Raw genomic sequence first — 23750 nt, forward strand, 5'->3', positions numbered from 1 at the left:
CAGGATGTCCCTGTCCCTGCGCCTGCCTATTTGCTGCCCGTAGTCCCAAGCCTAGAGTGTGCATTGTGAGGTCATGATTTTGCCGCAACCATACTATGCACATGAGAAAAGAAGCTCCGGACCTAGGTTATATCTGAGATGAGCAAGAGGATGTAAGTTACTTTGTCTGGTTATATTTGTGCATATGATTAAAAGTATTTGATCCCTATGGCCGTTGTTTGTGTCAGGTTCCTGCAGTGTTAACTGCAAGGCTGGCCCCTGGGAGGGAGAAAAGGCGGCCCTATAGGGAACAGGAGGGAGAATGTTTAGGGAAATAGGAAGTAAATAGTGTTGGAGGGGAGGTGTAAGGGAGAGGACAGATTTATTGGTTGTAGCTAAGCATGGGAAGGAACTAGTTACAGAGATGACAGGAATATATATAAAGAAGAAAAAGAAATATGCAAACAAAGGTGATCACCTAAAAATATTAGACTTTACTACAGTAAAAAGCTAAAAGACAGTTAAAAACATGACAAAGACAGTTAAAAAAAAGACCATGAATTACCATAATGCAAAGCACAAAAATACTGTAGGACTTGGGTCTGACCCTAACTGCCCAAATGGACGACACCAATGTAATAACTGCAATGTAGCTATACACACAAGGTGGAAGAGTAACGTGAACATTGATGATTTGTAATAATAAAGAATAATCTTTTATATGCTGGTCGGCACATACAGAGTTTATCTATGCACGTAAAAAGTGCAAACTAAAAATACATATTTAGCAAATATTGAAGTGACATATCGGATAGATAGAATCTATAATGCTAAAACCATGCCTAAGATGTGTACATATGCATGGTGACCAAATCTCCAGCCTGAAAGGAGCATTAGTAAGTGAAAGATGCCATACTGGGAAATCCAGAAAATGCATATGGGACAGTAGAGGTGATTTCCCCCCCCCCCCCCACGTATCACCGCTAACAATGCGGCTTCATCAGGGGCAGGTGTAGCAGTGTTGTGTGCTGCTTGTACATTTAGTGTATCAGTCATTACCTGGGATAAAAATCAGCTGAGGGTGGCCGTCACATCACGAGCCTGAGACCAGACCAGACGTATCGGAGTGTCTGACGATGTCTTTAGCACTCTCTCAATAGCTCACGTGTAGTCACAGAGAAGGAGAGGGGGCACGATACCATGTAATATCAAGTAACGCCACTAGATGGCGAGATAAGATGTACAGGAGAAAATAAATATTCGATCACATGGTAACATATTTATAAGGTATATATTGTGTACTTCTACAAAGTGTCAATAATTTATCACCATTAGAGCAGTATATGGGGATGAAAGATACCAATATTTATACGTTCACGTAGATACAATACAAATATGAAAAATAAGTGTTTTTATACTCCACACGCCACAAAATTATGACCAATATTGATAGATGGAAAAATAAGGCATAACAATATTTGTAGATCCACACATGTATAATGTAAATGAGGAATATGGGTATGCAAATCCTGTACCCTGCACAGAATATGACTGGAAGTAAAATTAAAATAAATTGCACTAATGGTTAGCATTATACAGGTGCATCTCACAAAATTAGAATATCATCAAAAAGTTAATTTATTTCAGTTCTTCATTACAAAAAGTGAAACTCATATTGAGTTATTACAGAGTGATCTATTTCACGTGTTTATTTCTGTTGATGTTGATGATTATGGCTTACAGCCCATGAAACCCATAAGTCATTATCTCAGTAAATTAGAATACTTTATAACACCAGCTTGAAAAATGATTTTAAAATCATTATCTGAAATGTTGATCTACTGAAATGTATGTTGAGTAAATGCCCTCAGTACTTGGTCGGGGCTCCTTTGGCATCAATTACTGCATCAATGCGGCGTGGCATGGAGGCGATCAGCCTATGGCACTGCTGAGGGGTTATGGAAGCCCAGGTTGCTTTGATAGCAGCCTTCAGCTCGTCTGCATTGTGGTTTCTAGTGTCTCTCATCTTCCTCTTGACAATACCCCATAGATTCTCTATAGGGTTAAGGTCAGGCGAGTTTGCTGCCAATCAAGCACAGTGATACTGCTGTTTGTAAACCAGGTATTGGTACTTTTGGCAGTGTGGACATCTCTATTTCCTGGTAGACGGCTGCACTGACTTTAGTCTTGATAAAACACAGTGTTCCTATACCAGCAAATGACATGGCTCCCCAAACCATCACTGACTGTGGAGAAACTTCGCACTAGACCTTGGAAATCAAGGTCCAAGTCTGGATGAAGAGTGGAGAGGCTGACAATCCAAGCTGCTTGAGGTCTAGTGTGAAGTCTCCACAGTCCTAAAGGCGTTGTGACCCCTGCAAGAGGAAAGCATCTTAGAAGTCCAGGAAACATACTGTCCATCGAGAAGGGGACCTTGGGAAAAGGTAGTGTCTTGCTGTGGCAACTGAAGCGGCGAGTAACGTCTCTACGAGTGGCCCCTGGGATTGATATAAGCACAGGGACATTGGGTATCGGTGTCATAGCGGCACACCAGGACCCCTAACGAACAGGAGATTCCTTCATGTATCTGCGGCAACTCGAGCAGAGTATTCTAAAACGCCGAAGATACTCTGTTGGCACATGAGCATGTTCGTGATGGAGCCTTATCCGACGGAGCATGCTCGCGCTAAATAGTGATCAGTGATGAGTGAGTATGCTCGTTGCTGGGGTTTTCCCAAGCATGCTCGGGTGACCTCCGAGTATTTTGGCGTGCTCGGAGATTTAGTTTGTCGTCTCAGCTGCATGATTTGCGGCTGCTAGACAGCCTGAATACATGTGAGGAATGCCTGTTTGTTAGGGAATCCCCACATGTATTCAGACTGTCCAGCAGCATGCAGCTGAGACGACAGAAACTACATCTCCGAGCACGCCAAAATACTCGGAGGACACCCGAGCATGCTCAGGAAAACCCGAGCAAGTTTACTCGCTCATCACTATCTGCGTTCACACGTCGCTTTTTTTTTGTGTTTTTTAACTCGCGATTTTGCCACAAAAACACAAAAAAAACAGCATCCCATGCAATCCTATGGGATTCCGCAATGCTGTGCTAATGCTGCGGATTTTTCCGCTGTGGAATCGCATCGCGGAAAAATAGGCAGCATGCTCATTAATTTTGCGGAATCGTGGTGATCCCGCACCCATAGGATTGCATTGTTCCGCTTACTTCCCGCATGTGGCTGTGCCCACCATGCAAAAAGTAAGCAGAACGTTTGTGGATGGTACCCATGGTCCGGAGGAGAGGCGACTGTCCTCCGGGCTGTGGGTACCATATCCCTGTAAATAATAGAATTAAAATAAAAAATGGTGTTATATTCACCTTCCGGCATCCCACGCAGCCTTTGCGGGCCTCAGCGATGCTTCCGTTCCCAATAATGCCTTGCGAGACCTTTGATGATGTCGCGGCCTCGCGATAACATAGTGTTCCCTATTCCTCGCGAGACCGCTACATTATCGCGAGACGCGATGTCATCAAAGGTCTCGCAAGGCATTATTGGGAACGGAGGCATCGCGGAGGCCTGGGGACGCTGCGCGGGACGCCGGAAGGTGAATATAACCCGATTTTTTATTTTTTTTTTTATTTTTAACATTAGATCTTTTACTACTGATGCTGCATATGCAGCCTCAATAGTAAAAAGTTGGTCACACTCGTCAAACACTGTCAATCAGTTCTCCAAGCGATGCTCCAGATCGCTTGGAGAACGCTAGCGTTCTGCAAGCTAATTACGCTTTCATATTGCTAGTTTTTCCGCAGGAAAATCGCGGGAACTTTAAAATGCGAAAATTTTTTCCCCCCCCCCACGGAATGGAATTCTGGATTTCTCGCAGTAACTTCCGCGAGAGTTCCACTACGTGTGCACATAGCCTTAGTGATCCATTTAAGTAACATGGAGAAACTTCTACTTTATCTGAGGCCCCAGAAAACCCTTTTGTCTAAATGAAAAACTGCATCTGACAAGGTATTGTTGTCCAAATATGGATAAAAACACATTGAATATTGGCTGCGCTGTTGGAAAGAAGTCTCTTGCAGTAGTATTGAAAGTTCTTTAGTTGCACTGCGAGGTTCAGCAGCGGTCAGGCATCTTTAAATAATCATATAGTGATTGTCTCACACTACCTCCTCCGGTCAGCACCACTTGTCATTTCACCCTCTTATATTGGGGTTTTACCCTCTTTGTGAGCGGTTTCCCATGGGATCGTTGTTGTATTTTTGCAGATTAGGTTAGGTTCACATTAGAATTTTTTTTCCTGTAAAAACTGCCTGTAAAGAAAAAACTAGCAAAAATGGCAGAACTTGTGGTGGAGTCTTCTAACTGAGGTTTTGATGCAAGTATGATCCTAACCTTGGAGGCCTTTTCCAATGTAAATCAGAATGACGCCACACATGGTCACAGCCCATAGACATTCGACAACAGGCATTGAACGACTCCTTTCGTACCTAGATCCTATTGATTATCACTTACAGTGCTGAGACTTGCCTATTAAATGTGCCCTTCCAGATAGCACAATGATCTGTAATCGGTTCTGTGTCTTGCTGTCTCCTGTATCTCGCAGGGAGTAGAAGATGCCTTTTACACATTAGTGAGAGAGATCCGGCAGCATAAGTTACGGAAACTCAATCCCCCTGACGAGAGCGAGAAGGGGTGTCTGAACTGCAAGTGCGTTGTATCCTGACCATGGTAAGACGAAAGTCAGTGGCATTTGTTCTCAAACAGGATTCTTATCAATATTTCTTGACCAATCGCCATCTTCTGAGATGCGTCGTGATGGTAACTCTCCTGATCCAGCTGTACTCTTTGATCTGCAAGTCTATTTTACAATGTAAGCCTATGGAACCCTGTTCTGACTCTTGATAGGTTTTCCTTGTAAAAGACACTTTCTCAACTCCATTTCTTAAGACCCACCAACAGGTCATGTTTTCAGGATTTCCTTATTATTGCATAGGTGATGGAATTAATGCTTGAGCAGATGATGACATTATCACCTGTGCAATACTATGGAAATTCTGAAAACATGACCTGTTGGTGGGTCTTGAGGACTGGAGTTGAGAAACACTGCTTTAGGGTCATACATCGAGCGTAGTGTGATCTGCCGAGTCTGAATCTCCATCACATGAGTCTAACTGTGCTGGATACAGTAGAAGACTGTGATCGGTTTGTTTAACACTAACGCTACACTAACTTTTTACCCTAAACCTATTGTAGGGTTTCACACTCTTTGGTAAGCATTAGGTCTTGGGGTAGCGTTCACACAGGCAATGCAGTTTTGGCCCAAATCTGTGCAGTTTTTATTACTTTCCACAGGTTGCACAGCATCAAAAACAAACTTGTAAACCTAAATCCCAACCTTATCCAGGTGCTAACTAAACAGAACAGACTTTGGCTACTCATATTCGGCTGAGCTAGTCCCAGCTCGGTCAAACAAGACAGCTGTTGTCCACAGCAACCACTGATACTTGCAGTTCTGTTTCTTAGAGAAACCATGCAGGTACTTCTAATCAAACACTGCTGAGCTGGGATCTTCCCTTCTATGTTACATACCCCCCCCTGTCCGAAGCAGAAAATTGGGCTACATCTGCCAACCTACAGTGCCAAAAGAAGGTCACTCTACCAAAACTTTATAGGCTCCCAGCTTCTGGGGAACACGATTCACATTTCACACAAGGCTCTGCAGGCACACAACCTCACACACAGAGCTCTGCTACCTACAGACTACATGCAATGCTTTTCTACCTTCAGACTGTGGCTGGGGTCACACTTGCGAGTGTAATGTGAGAAACTTGCACATCAATACCCGGTACTGCTGCCAGTACTCGGACCGGAGTGTGTGGCTGCATGTATTTCTATGCAGCCGCACACTCCGGTTCTGAGTGTCGGCGGCAGTGCCGGGTATTGATGCGCAAGTTTCTCGCGTGAGTTTCTCGCATGAGTTTCTCGCATCACACTCGCAAGTGTGGCCCCGGCCTATATCACGCACACAGGTTCTTCTGCCCACACATCGGCTCTGCTGCCTGCAACATGCAGTCAGTCCAGTACTACAAGCAACCTCACAACACTTGCACAAGTACCATACTGCTCTGCAGACACACGCCTCATAGTTCACACTGCACTACCAATGCCGTCGCATCATAATGCTGCAAACTTGCTATGCTACACTGTGTAAATGTTAAAGAGAATCTTAGTTTGTTTCTCTTTGCCTACATCATGTTGCTGTCAGATGATGTAGCAAAAACCTGCTATGTATCACTTAGATTACTGGCTGCAGCAGTTATGACAAAATCAGAACTTTTAGGTTTAGAAAGAAGCAGAACTGAGAAAGCTAACCCCACCCGCACTAGGCTCTCCATGTAAAAAATCCATAGACAGTGAGGGTTTTATCACAGGGGAAGGAAGTGTTGCTGGACTAATGTAGTCTGGCAATCTTAATCTCTTTTGTGATAAATCCTGCATAGTTAGTAAACAATAGCAGCTCTTTGACAAGTGACACATCTCCTACTGTCTGCAAATTACACATCAATAACCTGCTGACAGATTCCATTTAATAGGAGTGCTTCTTTAACCCCTTAACATCCAATGATGGACCCAGTCCAGCATTGAATGCCTCCCCCTGTTTGGTGCGGGCTCCGGCAATGAGTCTGCACCTTTTCCAGGACATGAGAGCTGATCTGATCAACTGACATATGCCCGGAACAGCCGCGGGTGAAATGGCGATTCACCCACGGATGTTAACATGTTAAATGCCGCTGTCAAACTCTGACAGACCCATTTAACATGCACGAAGCGCATCCTTTCCTTTTCCCGTCGGCGCCTGTATCACATGACCGCAGGTCGCCGATGGGTTGGAATGACAACCTGAGGTCAGGAGAAGACCCCTGGGGTTGTCATTGCTGGATCGCAGCACCGATCGCTGCCTGGGGGTCTGCTCTCATAGCAAGTGAGCATTTCGGATTAGTGTTGAGCGATACCATACGATATCGTGAAGGATCGGATTGGATCAGACCGATACCCAAAAAGTATCGGGTATCGCTGATTCCGATACCGGAAACCAATGCAAGTCAATGGGACAGAAATATCGGAATAAAAATAAACCCTTTCTTTCCTTGTAGGTTAATTCTACATGAAGAAAAACAACTAATAATAATGTAGAATGTATTGGGGGAGGTGGAGGAGACATTAAAGGCATAGAGGTTTAGCCCAATCAAATGGAATAGCGGGAATTAATTTTTTTTTTTTTTTTTTTTTTAAGACGTTCAGAGTTACAAAGATATTGACTGTTAACCTTTTTTATATTTTGTCACATATGTATGTTTCACTACTTCCATACTCTTCACATTCTTTTTTACTTCTCCCACACTTTCTCCTTCATGATCCTCAGCAGCAGCATCTTTTTCATCAACTACTTCTTCACCTTTTTCATCTTCTTCTTCACCTTCTTCCTATTTTTTTTTTTTTTTTTTACTTCATATTCTCGTTATTAAACTATTATTCTTCTTCATATTCTACTTCATCTTCTTCCTATTCTTCTTCTTCATCATATTCTTATTTGTGACAGGCATTCCTGTAGTTATCTATAAAAGTTTGAAGATTACACCTTACGTTCTGCCTGTCACAAAAGATTTACAACAGGATTTGTCCGTGTTCAGTTTGGCCTGCAGCAGCAGGCATTTTCCAGGGGCACCACGAGGAGGAACATACACTGCTTAGTCGTCTTCTGCTTATAATTTAGATATCTTTTGCTCTGATTTTTAGTCTTATGCTTAATGTTGTTCTGCCTTTTGTCCTTCTGCTTTTTGTTCTTCTGCTTCTTGGTCTTCTGTCTCTTGTTGTTCTGTATCTTGGTGGTTGTCTTCATGTTCTTTGTCCTCTTGGTCATCTTCTTCAGGGTCATCTTTTTGGTCGTCTTTGGGGTGGTCTTCAGGGTCGTTGTCAGGGAGATCCAGAGTGATTACCAAAAATCATTTAAAAAAGTTTGAACTTGAAAATGTAGCAGAAGGTACAAGAAGGCTGAGGAACTGCCGAGAACCAGCTGACGGTACTGGAACACGGATGGGTAGCAGAAGGAACAAGAACCAATGGCACTACTGAGGACCAGCTGACTGTACTGGAACCCGGTGACTAAGCAGGAGGTACCTGTGCTAGAAAGCACTACCAAGGACCAGCAGACGTTGCTGTAACTCGGATACCGAGATGGAGGCACCTAAGCCAAAGGCACTGCCGAGAACCAGCTAACGGTGCTGGAACACGGAGGGGCAGCAGAAGGAACATGAGGCAATGGAACTACCGAGGACCAGCTGACGGTGCTGGAACCCGGATGGGTAGCAGAAGGTACCCATGAAAAACAAAGTTGCAAGGCTGTGAGCTGGCCGCAGTTACAGAAACCCACAGTCCTACAAGGGGTGCTTGTCCTATTGGCACTACGGAACCAGCCTTTATTGCCAGATCCCGCAGCCTACATAGGAAGCACCTAAACTGCAGGCACCATAGAGTCGGCTAACCCGACTGCAACACGACAGGACAACGTATTGGTGGCAAAGTGACGTTGACACTACCCGGAAACAGCTGGCGTGCTGGAACCAGGCTGGGCAGGAGGGAGTACCTGTGCCAAAGACACTTCTGAGCAGCAACTGGCAGTGTTGGAGCCCAGGGATTACAGTAGAAACAGAGTGTAGCCACAGGCCTAATTGGAGCAAGTTTAAAATCTGGAGTAGTGTGAATGTGGACAGAGCAGGCGAATTGCCGGACACACAGCAGGGGATCAACTGACATTACTGAACCCCACTAACACTGGAGCATTGCTAGCGATATCGCAGGGGGCTTTACTCCCTGCCTTCTTCATCTTGGTAGACTGATAAAGATAGGCAGAAAATACAAAGGGGGAGCTTAGTGTGCTTATTCCGGAACAGCTGCTAACAGGTATAAGAAACACTAATTTTATAAAGTGTGTGGACTACACAACTGTCAAGTGGAGTGCTTGGTGAACTTTTACGTCTTTTTTTTTTAAAAAAACCCAAAAAGGATGTGACCAAAGATGTGAAAGCGATAGTATCAAACTTTTTGGAGCTATTACAATGCAGGAAGGTAACCTACAATGCAATAGATGAGGCTCCAAAAAATTGGCTAATACTAATCTGGCTGCGGCTGCAGGGCACAAGCCAGAAAAAAGGCTCCTCTATCTACTCCTATATAGTGTTTGCAACCAATCTAGCTGGATACAGATGGAAGTACACTAATAGGAGAAATTCTGGAAAAATAAGCAGCACTACAGCAAAAAAGAACAATGTATGAGGCAGTGACGCACACTGAGCGGACTACAACCAGAGGTGGCTGCAGAACACACTACAGCGTGAGCTGCACTCGCACACAGAGACCTCACAGACAGCCGTGAGCAGTGCAGAGAACTGTGCACTAGCACTGAAAGGCTGCAGAAAGGCTCCGCTGTCTACTCCTATAGTGTTTGCAACCAATGTAGATGGATACGGATGGATGCACACTAATAGGAGAACTAATGAAAAATGAGCAGCAATAAAACAAAAAAAAATGTATGAGGCAGTGACGCACGCTGAGCGGTCTACAACCAGAGGTGGCTGCAGGGCACACTACACAGCGTGAGCTGCACTCACACAGACCTTGCAGACAGCTGTGAACAGCGCTGCAAGGCAAAAGAAAGCTACAGTGGTTGATAATGTAGCCTGGGTAAAGCACAATATTATATAGCAAATCGCTATCTCTAACTGTCCCTCAGAGTCTTGAAAAGCAGCCTGTCTCTAACTGAATTCACAGCAGAGTGAACCCAAAATGGCGGCGGCGGCTTTTATAGTGCATCATGACATCATTTCAGCAGCCAATCACAGCCATGCCATTAGTTAACATGTCTACATGCCTAACAGGATGTGCCCACACTTCTGCGGATTACTCATTGGCTGAATCAAATCAAACTGGCTCATAGCATTATGGGAACTTCCGATTCCGGTATTCGATATGCAAAAAGTATCGGAACTCAGTATCGGAATTCCGATACCGCGAATATCGGCCGATACCCGATATTTGCGGTATTGGAATGCTCAACACTATTTCTGATACATAGAGCAGGGCTGCAGCCCTGCTCTATGTATCAGAGGCGATCGGACAAGTGCAGCTTCTAGTCTCCCATGAAGACAATTTTAAACATGTAAAAAAAAAAATATATATTTTTTTAAATATAAAACTTCAATTCACCCCCCTTTTTGCCCCATTCAAAATAAAACAATTAAAAAACTCAAACATACACATATTTGGCATCGCCGCGTTCAAAATCGCCTGATCTATCAATATAAAAAAAATTAATCAAATCGGTAAACGGCGTAGCATGAAAAAAGATCGAAACGCCAGAATTACATTTTTTTTTTGGTCGCCGCAACATTGGATTAAAATGCAATAGCAGGTGATCAATAGAACGTATCTGCACCAAAATGGTATCAATGAAAACATCAGCTCGGCGCGCTTAAAATAAGCTGTCACCCGACCCCAGATCACAAAAATTGATGCTATGGGTCTCGGAAAATGGTGCAATATTTTTTTTTTTTCAACAAAGTTTAGAATTTTATTTTTTTCACCACTTAGATGAAAAAAGAACTTAGACGTGTTTTGTATCTATGAACTCGTAATGACCTGGAGAATCATAATTACAGGTCAGTTTTAGCAATAAGTGAACCTAGTAAAAAAGCCAAACAAAAAACAAATGTGGGATTGCACTTTTTTTGCAATTTCACCGCACTTGGAATTTTTTTCCCGTTTTCTGTTACCCAACATGGTAAAACCCAATGGTGTTGTTCAAAAGTATAACTCATCCCATACAAAAAACAAGCCCTCACATGTCCATTTTGATCAAAAAAATAAAATTATGGCTCTGGGAAGAAGGGGAGCAAAAACTGAAAATGCAAAACCAAAAATACCCCTGGTCGTTAAGGGGTTAAATAAAATGTACAGTCTGATGTAATAGGTGGGTTTTGCCTCAAGAGGGAGCTATTTACTGGAACTATTCTTTCTAAGTAGAAACCTTTCCGCAAATAGATTGCAGCCATAAAACTAAGGGAAAAAAATACTATAGAGCAGGACATTGCTAGGGTCTTAAAAGATCAGCCCTCCCCTCCCGCATAAAGGAATTGGAAATGCAGTGTATTCTGCAATCATCATGTAATAGAGCATGAAGAGCTGAACACATTGATATACCACACAGTTTTGTGGGAAAAGACTCAGTATAAATTATTATATTTTAGTCAATAAAAAATCACTGTTCTTTCTATGCTCAAAGGTCCAGTGGACGGTTTTAATCAATGAGTGACCCTGATCGCTGCTTGAACCCTAAGGCTAGTTTCACACTTGCTTTTTTTTGCAGCGCGTTTTTCCCGCAAAAAAACGCATTGAAAAAACGCATACAAACGCATACAGATGCTGCTTTTTTTTCAAGCATTTTTATGAGCATGCATGAAAAAAAGCAGCGTTTTTATGCGTTTGTATGCGTTTTTAGTGCGTTTTTACCGCGTTTGCGTTTTTTTCCAACATTAGGTGACCCCTCACACTAACCCAAACCATGACTTTACTAACCCTAACCCTGACCCTAACCCTAACCCAACCATACCCTGATCCTGACCCTAACCCTAAACCCCCAAATTCCATTGTCTAAACTAATGGTAAAAAAAAAAAACGCATGTGCAAAAAAACGCATACATAAGCATGCCAATGCGCACATATGCTCACCATAGACTTATAATGGGTGTCTTGCTGTAAAAAAACGCATTGCGCGCGCATGCGTTTTTTTGAGGCAAGTCGGACGCCCAAAAAATGCAACAGGTTGCATTTTGTGCGCCCGAGCGCATACCGCAAAAAAAGCATGCGCGGAAAAACGCGTACAAACGCATGTGTATGCGCACATAAGCGCATCCCATGCAAAGTATAGGAAAAAAAAATGCATGCGCTATTTAGAGCTAAAATACCGCGAAAAAAAACGCAAATGTGAAACCAGCCTAACAAAGGGAAAAATCAATCACTGATAAGGGACACCCATTCGGCTTAAAAAAAAAACAAAAAAAAACAAAAAAAAAAACAGGGATTTCATTGTTTGAAATGCAATTTATACTGATTATTTTCCCACAAAACTATATAGCTGTCCTATATAGCTCCTCCTGCTTTATTACATGCTGCTGCCAGATTGCACTGCATTTCCGAGCTGATTGGTTTCTTTTAATGGGAATCTGTCAGTAGTATCAGCCATTCTAAGCCGTCTATATGGGCATGTTGGTCATAGGAAACTGGAATAAAACATTGGATCCCAGATATCAATGTGTCATTTTATTCAGAGAAATCCACATTTTCCTTAATATATAAGTGAGCTGTTAAGATCTATGGGCCCGACATAGATCTCCCTGAGAATCTGCCTCCAGAGCTTATTTTAGTGGGGCTGTACCTATAATCGATGACTCTTAACTGTTTATTTCTCTAGTCCTCTTCCACGACAGCTACATCGAAGGATGTCTTCCCCGCCCTAATAGGGGACAGGAACAGGAATAGGTTAAATACCCCTCCCTTTCCTGCAACCACCAGTGTTTTCCTGTCCCCTATGGGACATGAAGAGGTCTACGATGGTGCTGCCGTGGCTGGCGATTGGGAGCACCCCACGCCCAGTATCAGCTGGGATACCTGTCAGATGCCGGGCAGCCGAGGTCGGGGGCCTTGCTCTCCTCCAGTGGGAGCTCCCGTCTCCGCCTGCATGGTGGGACTCTGGACCCTCCCGCCTCTCCTGCGCCTCCTTCGGGGGTAAAGCGAGGCGGTGATGTGCGCGCCGGGGTCCTCCAGATAGCTCCCCGGCTTCCTTCTCCACCGTGCTGCCGGTTCCCGGGGGCTCACGCTGGCCGGGGGTGGTGTTCTTCCACTTTGGGCGTTACTAGGCTTTCCACTGGGGCGCACGTCGCTTAGGGGCGCGTGTCACTTCCGGTCTGTCCCTATGCGTTTCACGGTGGAGGGCGCGTTGCTCCTGGGACCGGTGGTCACATTCTGGGGCGTCCTCATGTGGTTCCCCCCATTGGGCCAAAGGGAGGAGGAGGTGCACAAACAACGCTGGACCCTCGATCTTTCAAGGTCCGGGTGAGGAGATCACCAGGTAAGACACCTGTCTGACACTGACTGTAGACGGCATGGACGGTGACAAGCCCTCTCTCTCTGCATCGACAGAGCCCAGCGTACCCCCTCCTACTGTAAGTAGCAGGCGTCGGCCCTGGCTATCCAGCATTATTTACTAAACTGGCGTAGCATACCTCTCTCTCTGATATGGGGAGAAAAGGTCCCTAACCCTATGAGAACCAGCCACAAGTGTAAAGTGTGTGCTGCCAGACTCCCTCGACATATGGGGAAAGCTCTGCCCGTCCTGTATGGCGAGGTCCTTCGTGCTGAGCAGTCCTCTCTCCTGGATAGCATAAAATCCCTCATGACACAGTTGGTTCACTCCTCCATGGCTCCCTTCTCCCAGACCGCCTCCCTCTAGGAGGAGGAAGAAAGCTCTGATAGAATCTGACTCACTCAGATGAAATTCAGTCCTCTGATTCAGAGGACGCTCGGGAGATTGAGGGTTCCTCTTCCACGTCCACCCCTAAAACCAGGGAACAAGAAATATCACTTGGTTCCGAGAATGTGGGTGAGCTAATCAGTATGGTTAAGGGCACCATAGGGGTGGAGGAGGAAGAAGTTAAATACACTGTACAGGAAGAGATGTTGGGCTGAAGCCCAAAGAAGGTGTCCTGTACACAAAAACGTACTGGATCGAGGAAAAATATATATATATATATATATATATATATATATATATATATATATAATTTGAGAACTTATTAAGGAAGTCCTGGGACACCTCTACAAATCTGCTAGAAGCTAATATGGCTTTCACATGCCCTGTCTCTGTGATTATGCACAAACTCAGGGCACCTTAGGGGGAAAGATACCTGACGCCCTACCCCTACTGCAGAAAGCAACGAGGTTCCTAGCCGATGCTTCCGCTGGCGGTTGCTAAACGACTTGAGACCAGGCCGGGACCAGGAAGACCAGCCTGTAATTCGCAGGTCTCAGGTAATTCTTTAATGCACCGGCTCTTCTAGGCTGAGCGTTGCTGCTCTCACCAGGTCCGGGTAGCCGCAAAAGCGGCCATCCTTTCTAACTCCTCTAGAGGAGTGCCCTGGTTAAAATCCTAAGGGAGGCGACTTATCTCCAAATGGTGCGCCATCCCCTTCCAGGGCCACTATGGGTTCAAGCCTGTCCTGGATAACATCCTGGACACAGCTTCGCACAAAAGGATCTCTTCCGAAACATAGAAATCTTCCGAAACATAGAAATCCTAGGAGTCAACGGCTAATCTAAGCTGAATTTGCATGCCCTCATCAGATAACAGCCACTAAGCAGCTTGAGGCCAGTACCGGCATGAGAGACTGCCTGGGAATCCCTGGTCCTGTTGACATACTCAGGAAGAGTATAGGGGGGCAAGGGCAGGAACATCCTTGTCCCTAACCATCAACAGACCCCAGATAAGCAATGACGCCAGTTGGGGGTCGTCTCTTGCTCTTTTTCACCCGCTGGCAGTCCATCTCCACAAATCAGTGGGTCCATCGTACCATATGAGATGGACTAAAAATTGGTTTTGAGAGTCCTTCCCAGTAATGCTTAGGGGTAACCTCCCTACTGGGCTCCTTACCAAAGATCTGCTCCGGTAGAACGCGCGGGTGCCAAAGCGGGAGAAGGACACGGCCATTACGCACGTCCTTTCCTGGTGAGGAAGCCATCATAGAAGAACCGAATCATCATAAACCTGAAGCCATTAAACGAATCGGTCCGGTACAGGCAATTCAAAATGGAGTCAATCGGGCAGTCCCGCTCATCGGACAGAGCTGGGTAATGGCAACGGTAGAGCTGAATGGTGCATATTACCATGTGCCAATCCATCCGACCACGTATCTCTCCAAGATCATGGCGGAAGCAGTGATTTTCATCCAGCGCCAGGGTATAGGCGTTATCCCATATCTGGACGACTTCCTCTTCTCTATACCATCTATCTCATGCCAGAAGATGGACGTAGGAAAGACCCCGGGGATATAAAGATCCCTGGGTTGGATACCGAACCTGGTCTATCCCTCCACGAGAAGGAAGCTTCTGGGAGTTCTCTCGGACTCAAGGGGAAAAGACATCCTTCCTACCTATGGTTTGTGAGGTCGACCTTGTCCACCAAGAACCTGGTTCAGGACTAGCGGGCACTGACCCTCAGAGTCAATGTATGCTCTAGGATCTCAGACCACATGCACCCAGGCGGTTTCTTGGGCTCAGGCCCACAAAGCCACGTGCTTTTACATTCCAGGATCTGCCTGGCCTACGTGGCTTCAAATTTCATTGTCCTGAAGGATTCCCCCTCCCTGGTCGGTTAAACCGGCCCTGAGGTGGTGGTTGAACTACCGAAATCTTCAGAAGGGAGTCAGCCGGATTCAGCTTCCCCTGAAAACACTCCTCTCAGATGCCAGCCAACGAGGCTGGGGTGCAGTAGTAGAGAGATCCTATTTTCAGGGACGATGGCTGCCGAGCATCAGCACCAGTTCCTCAAATCTGAGAGAACTGAAGGCGGTAGGGAAAGCGCTAAAAGACGTCATCATCGCTAATACAAAATCGCCACGTCTGCATCTACTCGGACAACATGACCACAGTGGCCTATCTCCAGCCAAGGGGGTACAAAGTACGCCGGCCTGAAGGCAATAGCAGCAAGGATCTTCTCCTGGTCAGTGCGTCTGAAAGGATCAGACAACACCCAGGCAGATTTCCTCAGTCAAGAAGACGTTCATCCGGAGGAGTGGCGCCTGGACCAGACGGTATTCGTGTCCCTAGCCTCAAGATGGGGCGGAGGTGGACCTAGTCGCCAACAGGCAAAATGCAAAGACAGGGGTATTCGTCTCCCTCAACCACATGGACGGAGTACAAGGAATAGGTGCCCTTCACCCAATGGTGGGATTCCAACCTCGCATATACCTGCCCACCCATACCGATGCGGGCAAAAAACATCTCAGGAAATCCAGACGGACCGGGTTCCCACAATACTAATCGCCCCACTGTGGCCCGGAAGAAGTGGTACAGTGCTCTACCTGCCATGGCCCAGGAAGGTCCTGACTTCTGCCCCAAAAAGGGTGACCTCCTTCACCAAGGTCCTCTGCTACACCCGGATGTAGGCAAAGGGAACCTGGCAGCATGGTTGAGGCCGAATTCCTAAGAGCCAAATGGCTCTCTGATAGGGTAATCCAAACCCTTCAGGAAAGCCAATAACCAAGGCCATCTATGCCTAGGTCTGGGAAAGGTTTACGCCCTGGTACTCTCCAGGCACCCCTGATCCCTTCCATCTCAGTGCAGCACAGACCGTAGACGTTTACAGAATGTCTGGTCTTATCCCCAGCACACTAAAGGTAGAACTATCAGCTCTTAGCACCATGACCTGGCCAGCCACCGCTGGATCCTATGGTTTATGGCTTCGGCAGCCGGGATTCGTCCTATACTCCGCAGTCAGGGTCCTCCTTGGGATCTCAACACCGTGCTCAAACCTAAGATTCCTTGACCATGGAAACCTAACCCTTTAACTGTCCTCTTAGTCTCAATTACTGTGGCTAGACGTATAAAAAAATTGCAGGCCCTGTCAATTCAAGAAGCTTACCTTGCAATCATTACAGATATTATCTTGAGATTAGATCACGCCTTTCTACTCAAAATTTCATAGGGATCAGGACATTGTACTGTCCTCATTCGGCCCAAGCTCTTCCAACCCTAAGGACCTTCCACACTCTCGACATTTGCAGAGTGGTCCTGTCTACCGACAATAGAGTGAAGCCTAGCGGATTCACCAGAATTTGTTCGTCCAGTTCTCAGGACGAAATAAGGCAAGAAGGCGTCAAAGAACACGATCGCGAATTGGATCACATAATCTATTTGCCTGACTTACGCAAACATCACAGAAGCTGGCTCCACCCGCCTCACTGAGGGCACATTCTACCCATGCGATAGCAACATTATGAGCAAAAAAGGGGAATGCTTCGTCAGAGCGGATATGCAGAACTGCCCCTGGTCGTCCATCTACACGTTCACCAGGTGTTACAGGCTAAATTTCAATGGGGATTTAACATTTGGCAGACGAGTGCTGCAGGCCATGATTCCCCCTAGAGAAATTAGCTGTTGGTATTACTCCGATGTAGCTGTCGTGGAAGGTGACTAGAGAAAATAGAATTAGACTTACCGGTAATTCGGTTTCTAGGAACCTTCCACGACAGCACTAATTTCCCTCCCTATCTGATATTCTTATTGGATGATTCCTGCACTTTGGTGGTAACTATTCATACTGGTGTCCAGGAAAACACTGGTGGTTGCAGGAAGGGGAGGGGTATTTAACCTCTTCCTGTTCCTGTCCCCTATTAGGGCGGGGAAGACATCCTCCAATGTAGCTGTCGTGGAAGGTTCCTAGAAACCGAATTAGCGGTAAGTCTAATTCTATTTTTTTTATAACACAAATTCAGTTATAATGCTCAGTTTGCCATACATTTTAATGTTCATTGTTTCCAGCTTCCATCTAGTGGCCAAACTAATAACTGCAGTGTTATTCTGTTCCTGGTTTCCTTGATTTCCCTCCAATTCCCAATGCATCCTGGGTAGGTTTGCAAGGGATTGTGGGTTAGCTCAGCCCATTTCCCTCCAGTCCACCATTTTCCCTTCCATTTTCTATCATGCTTGCATACTGGAAACACCTCATCCCTCTTCTCCCCCTGCGTCAGCATCGTCGGTGAGTAACCACGCTCCCACATTTATCCCTGTCTTAGATCACCCCTTAGTTAGCTCTCCCCTGGTTAGTTATTAGCACAGGTAATCTGTATAATGTATTTTATTTACCCATACTCATTGATTGTGTTTGCTTGTAGTTTCACCAGCTATATACCTACGTTCAATAAACCACAGATTCAACTACAGTCTCCCTTATTGGACCAGGCTATAGCGGTTTAGCTGCTTGTTAAGCTATATGAATCCCGTTCATTTAGCTGAAGACAGGACAGTACCAGTGTGAGACAAGTAATGACTGTTCTCCAATCGCCTGACCTACATGTCTCACACTGGTAACGTCCCCGTTTAATTAAAACAAGCTTTTGAGGCAGATTCTCAACCCCCCCCACCCCAAGGTGCCCTATTCCATAAAACAGTCTCCTGCATTACCCTCCATCCAAGTCTCTCTATTCAGTAATATTGCCTTCCCCCAGTTTAAAAAAGAAAAAAGGCCTCTCCTGTAACAGCGTCCCTCGGTAACCCCTGTACACCAAAATAATCTTAACCCCCAAAAATTAAATAATTAAACTGTATTGTTATGTTGACTCTGATATAATTCGAAGTGGTGCTCACCGAAGATATGGGGCAGCAAGCAAACAGTCCTGGGCCCCTAATCTTTGGAGTAAGCAATGCCACCGACATAAATGCAGTCCACTGACCTTTTGGTCCTGGGAAAGATGTAGGCTCAATACTTTTTGGCAAGGAATTGAACAGAGCTCCCCCTTTCCTGAGAAGCTGCATTTTATTTTTTATTTAAGCAAACAAATGTGGGAAATTGGACAACGGGTCATTAAAAGTAGGTGAAGGCCCTCCTGTGTTCTGGAACCAGCCAAAAAATGGGGTCCCAGTTCATGTTTGCTTTGTGGTCCCCAAATCTTCGGTGTAGCCTCCAGCAGCTTAAAAAAAAAACAAAACAGAAGTTTTGTTTTTGTTTTTTCCCCCGAAGATTTTTAATGAATCTCCTGTACATTTCTCCTTTACTAGGATCGCGGGTCACTGCCTGACCTGAACATGTTGCCCCTATTCTGCTCCTCCAGCCACCTTCCAGATACCGGGGTGGATAAGTATTCAAAGAGATTGGAAGACATCGAGCCTTCTGTGAAGAATTGTCTGTACAGACTCAAACATGATTAACCTGGGTATTTGATTTCCACATCCAGGAATGTATTTGTCTTCTGGATGAGCCGAGTGTATACCACAGGTAGTATTCATTCCATCAAAAGGGTTGATGACGTGACTGTTGTTTGGCAACTCAATGGATCTAGTTCTCTAAGGGTACTGATATTAGTATCATTATCATGGTTCTTTTGGATGAGTAACCTGGTCCAGCATAGAATGTAGGGGGGGGTGTATGTGTGTGTGTATGTATGTATGTATGTATGTATATATATATATATATATATATATATATAACATATATATGTGTGTGTGTATATATATATATATATATATATATATATATATATATATATATATATATTATAATATAATATAATATATTATGCCCAAGGGGCCTCGTATTAACATGTCATGTCACTGATTTGTCCCAAAGTAAAGAATTTTACTTTCTTTCAATATGTCTATTCACATACTTCATAATTGTCTATTACAATGAAAATAATTTAAAAAGACCTTATAGACAATTTGGAAAGTGACTTAAAGGTGTAATTTTAAGTCTTCGTTATTCTCAAGTATCTGTCATCTTAGAAGTTGTTGGGAAAAGGAGCTAGGCTAAATATATCATAAAAATGATTGATGATGAATGCATTTCCTTTTCTCACTCTTGTTTCTATTTTGGTTAACCTAGCCGAGCCGGTTTGATAGGGTGAAAGACCGTTAATGTTTTAGCCTACATTACATAGTGTTCAGGTATGTTCACCTGGGCTCCATTCCCTCGACTTATGACTAGGGTGTATAGCCATATAGCTGCTTACTTCGGTCACTGGCCGAAAACAAACAAAACAATAGTATACAGTATTTTTATTTTTTGGTGTGTGGTTTGCTGCTCTTTCCTACGGTTTAACCTGTTAACACCCAATGAATGTACCATCATGATTACGGTGCTAGTTCCCGTCAGGAAGATCTCTGTACTCATGAGGTCGCAGCTGAAGTCCGGCTGTAATGCACAGCCATGTTCCATTCACAACTGCCGGCACTAAAGATTCTGCCGTTACCAGCAGCTTAACCCCCTTAAATGCTATGCTCAGTAGCAAACATGGTATTTAAAGTGTTTGACAGAGGAAGAAGGCTCCCTCTGTCGACCATTGGTTCCTTGCGAATGCAGGTTTCTGATAGTTTACTATAGTTTTCTATATTTTTTTTTTTTTTTAAATGCAAATCGTTATATGGGGGGAAAAAACATTGTCAATTTTTTTTAAAAAAAATAGGTTTTTCGTGTTAAATATAACTTATCGATGGGACATTTTTACTAATGCTCCCTTACCCCTTTAATGGGTTAACCGGGCCAATTGTGTCTGGTCTGAGCTCTGACGGATCAGGAACTTACGGTACTTCTGTGGCAGAAAGAGAGGAGTTTAAGAACGTGATCTTGGACCCACGCAGAATTCGTTCTATAGAAAAGGAATGGAAGAAAGGAGGATGATAAAGTATTGTACAAGATTGCAAGAACCACATTGTGTTTAGAAAATGCCACTCTTGTATCATTCTGGCATCTGATTTTAAAATTACTCATGTAACCCGATTATTATTCGCCCCCCCCCCCCCCACCTTGTGCTGCCATGTTAGATCACAAGATCTCTTGTCATGCTTGTGTTATTTTTGTAAATCATTTAGCTTGTACATATTCATAACAATAGTTATCCAGGTGCCTTTACCCCGAGTCAGGTGTTGAATCATTTACCAACAGACAATCTGTTTCTAACTGCATTTTTCTGTCGACACATGATCCATTCATTGAGAAATCTACTTTTGTCTCTTGAGTCATGACAAAGACTTTCCTCTGAGGTAAATTAGTTTTTTCTTTACTGAGATGGCCGCTAATCTGAAGACTGTACCTCACACCCCCATTTGGAATTCTGTTTTTCAAATTCATTTTTTCTGTTCCTAAAATTAAAGCGGAAGATTAGCAGAATTTGCTATTTAATCTGATATTGGCATAATGTAGGGACACAGATTCTGATTCCAGAAATGTGTTACTTATAAGGGTGTCTGCTGTAGTTTCACTATAATCCATGTTTTATCAGCAGGAGATTATCGCTGCAGGACTAAGTGTCATGTGCCAGGTAGTCCAACTAGACTGTGTAACCCCACCCCATCAGTGATTGGCAGCTTGCTAACAATGCACAGTGGACACACGAAGCTGCCAATCAGGGATGTGGGTGGGGTTATACTGTGTTCAGCATCTGACCCATGCTACATCTACAGAAGAGAAAAGGGTTTCTATCAAAACTGCAACAAGCAGCCCAGTAAGGGACACATCCCTGGAATTGGGGACTCTATCCCTATATAATTTGCTCTCAGATTACATAGCAAAGACCTGCTGACAGATTCCCTTCAATAATCACAATGCCCCATCACCCTAGTTTTTATTTGAACTCATCCCAAGTCCTATTGAAGGTTTCTATGTTCTATAATTAGGTTAATTTAACTTTTGATGCTGCCAATTATAGTCGCATGGCTGAAGGTGTTCTGAGATGAAAACATTCTGTATTTCATGTAAGTTCAGCTGTTTGCCTGGAGTTTTTGGAGTGGGATCCAGGTTAACAGATAATTGACTCCATGGCACACTTAGAAAGCGGCGCTCTGACATGAGACCACTCCTTTTTTTTAAGCTTTGTATTTTTTCCCCCTGGATTCTATCTATACCTTTTGTGGAGCTGGCTTTAGCCCACCAGCTTGCTCTGTAAGGCCAGTTTCACAGATTATGCTTGTCTGCCAGATCACCTACTGCCTCATATATGCTTATGAGCTGATTAGTTCGGATGAGAAGACCCGGCAGACTGAGCAAGGTCCATGTTGCATGGATGTGTCCCATTAGCCAGTATTAAGCACAATGTCTGTTTTCCATATGGAACATGGATGAATGTAAATCTACATTTTACGAATTATCATGGTATCGCTTATGGGCCATTCTTATCTGGAATGGAAGTTTTGATTGACAGATCTGTCTGGTTTAATGGCAAGAATGCAGCCTATAGAAAAACCGATTTAAACCGCCTGTGCTTTCGGATCGGTCAAGCAGTGGCTCGGGAACAATGTGGTTTCTTTTAAAGGGCCCCCATAAAGTTTAAACTAACATTGATCAAACCCGCCAGTAGTGTGTGTATGGGGACCTCCCTATTCTCCTCTCCCCGGTAGATGTCTGGGAAGAGAAGGATCACACGTCTTTGATTTCAGACTACGGGAGATAAGCCGTCAGGTTGGCATTGCCTTAATTTTTTTTTTTTCCTGTAACTAAAGTCCGCCATACACAATAGACTAATGTTAAAGTCAACCAAAGCCGAGTGCTTGTGTGTATAGACGGGTAAGGAGAAATCGTTTGGTTGACAGGTATCGTGTATTGGGGCTCTAAGGTCCATTGTCTCCAAATGGACATTCCGAACAGCAGTCTAACCTCATTAACCCTTTTGATATTTCAAGGTCCTAGCAAAGATGTATATCCCAGTTGTATTTTGTTCCACTGAATACCCCAACTTATGATTCCATGTGTAAATTGTATTATATAATGCCTTCCAAATTGTGTTGAATTGCTGTAAGAAAATAAGCTAAACTTGTGTATTATTTTTTTTTATTTATTGTATATATTATGCTGAAGATTTGCATTAAAGTTGAGGTTATTGAATAATGCCATTTGTGCGTCTATTTCTATTCTTCAGAACACCACAGTTTTGCTGCCTTTATTGTAAAAGTCTGCAGTATTCCAGAATATTAATAAGTAGTTTCATTAACCTAGTTTTCTAATTTTATATGCGACCTTGTTAAAAGATTATTCCCACCTTCATCGGTGGGTGTCGGGTGGTGCTTATAAAAATGAGCATGTTTGCATGGGAAGACGTGTGTTTTTCACATGTTCTTTGGTGCTGGATAGGAAAAAAAGTGGTCAGACAATCCACGCTGCAAATCACTATGAACAATTATTAGTGGTCTTTATTCAATAATTGAATAAAGACCACTGTAATAATTGTTCATAGTGATTTGCTGCACGGATTGACCACTTTTTTTCCTATCCTTCATCTTCTACGTCGGTCCCTCGTGGATCTGTGGTTCCTGCAGCAGCGAATCCTCCATGCTTATTACAAGCTCCATCTGGTGAGTGTATTATTTTTAAATTGATATACCTACACTGGATAATGCAGTATTGCGCTATTTCTCTTCAATAGTATCCCTAGTATTTCATGTGCTCTTTGGCACACATCTGCAGGTGTTGAATGGAAATCAAATATCTGTGTGTGTGTGTATAATATATATATACGATATATTAAGTGTGTGTGTATATATAATATATTACTATATATAATTACTAATATATATTAATATATACGAATATAAATATATATATATATATATATATATATATATATATATATAATTAGTGTGTGTGTGTGTATGTATATATGTGTGTGTGTGTGTGTGTGTGTGTGTATATATATATATATATATATATATATATATATTATAATAATCTTTATATAGCGCCAACATATTCCACAGCGCTTTAAAGTCTAACAGTTTCAAAACACAAGTCATAAGTAACAACGTTAGCAATACAATAATTAAAGCAAAATAAGACGACCCTGCTCGTGAGAGCTTACAATCTACAATGAGGTGGGGGAGATAGAGTACAGGTGTGTATTTACAATGAAGATCCAGCCATCTTGAGGGAGTGAGGGATAGATGGAGATA

At 43.8% G+C, this 23750-nt stretch overlaps 1 protein-coding gene across 2 annotated transcripts in view; it reads left to right on the plus strand.

Moving 5' to 3' along the window:
* Positions 1-22692, plus strand: part of HRAS (HRas proto-oncogene, GTPase) — an 88324-nt gene extending 65632 nt beyond the window's left edge. The window contains exons 5-6 of one of the 2 annotated variants that reach the window (XM_073554420.1): positions 4591-4715; positions 18873-19005. In XM_073554420.1, coding sequence (XP_073410521.1) covers positions 4591-4710 — 120 coding nt within the window. In that variant the 3' untranslated portion in view covers positions 4711-4715; positions 18873-19005. Of the gene's footprint in view, positions 1-4590; positions 4716-18872 lie in introns of both variants that reach the window. The other variant, XM_073554419.1, reaches the window with a different exon arrangement.
* The last annotated feature ends 1058 nt before the right edge of the window (positions 22693-23750 follow it).

The sequence above is a fragment of the Dendrobates tinctorius genome, unplaced genomic scaffold (assembly GCF_039654945.1).
Source record: "Dendrobates tinctorius isolate UK_male_01 unplaced genomic scaffold, ASM3965494v1 ptg000211l, whole genome shotgun sequence".
NCBI classification, from domain to species: domain Eukaryota; kingdom Metazoa; phylum Chordata; class Amphibia; order Anura; family Dendrobatidae; genus Dendrobates; species Dendrobates tinctorius.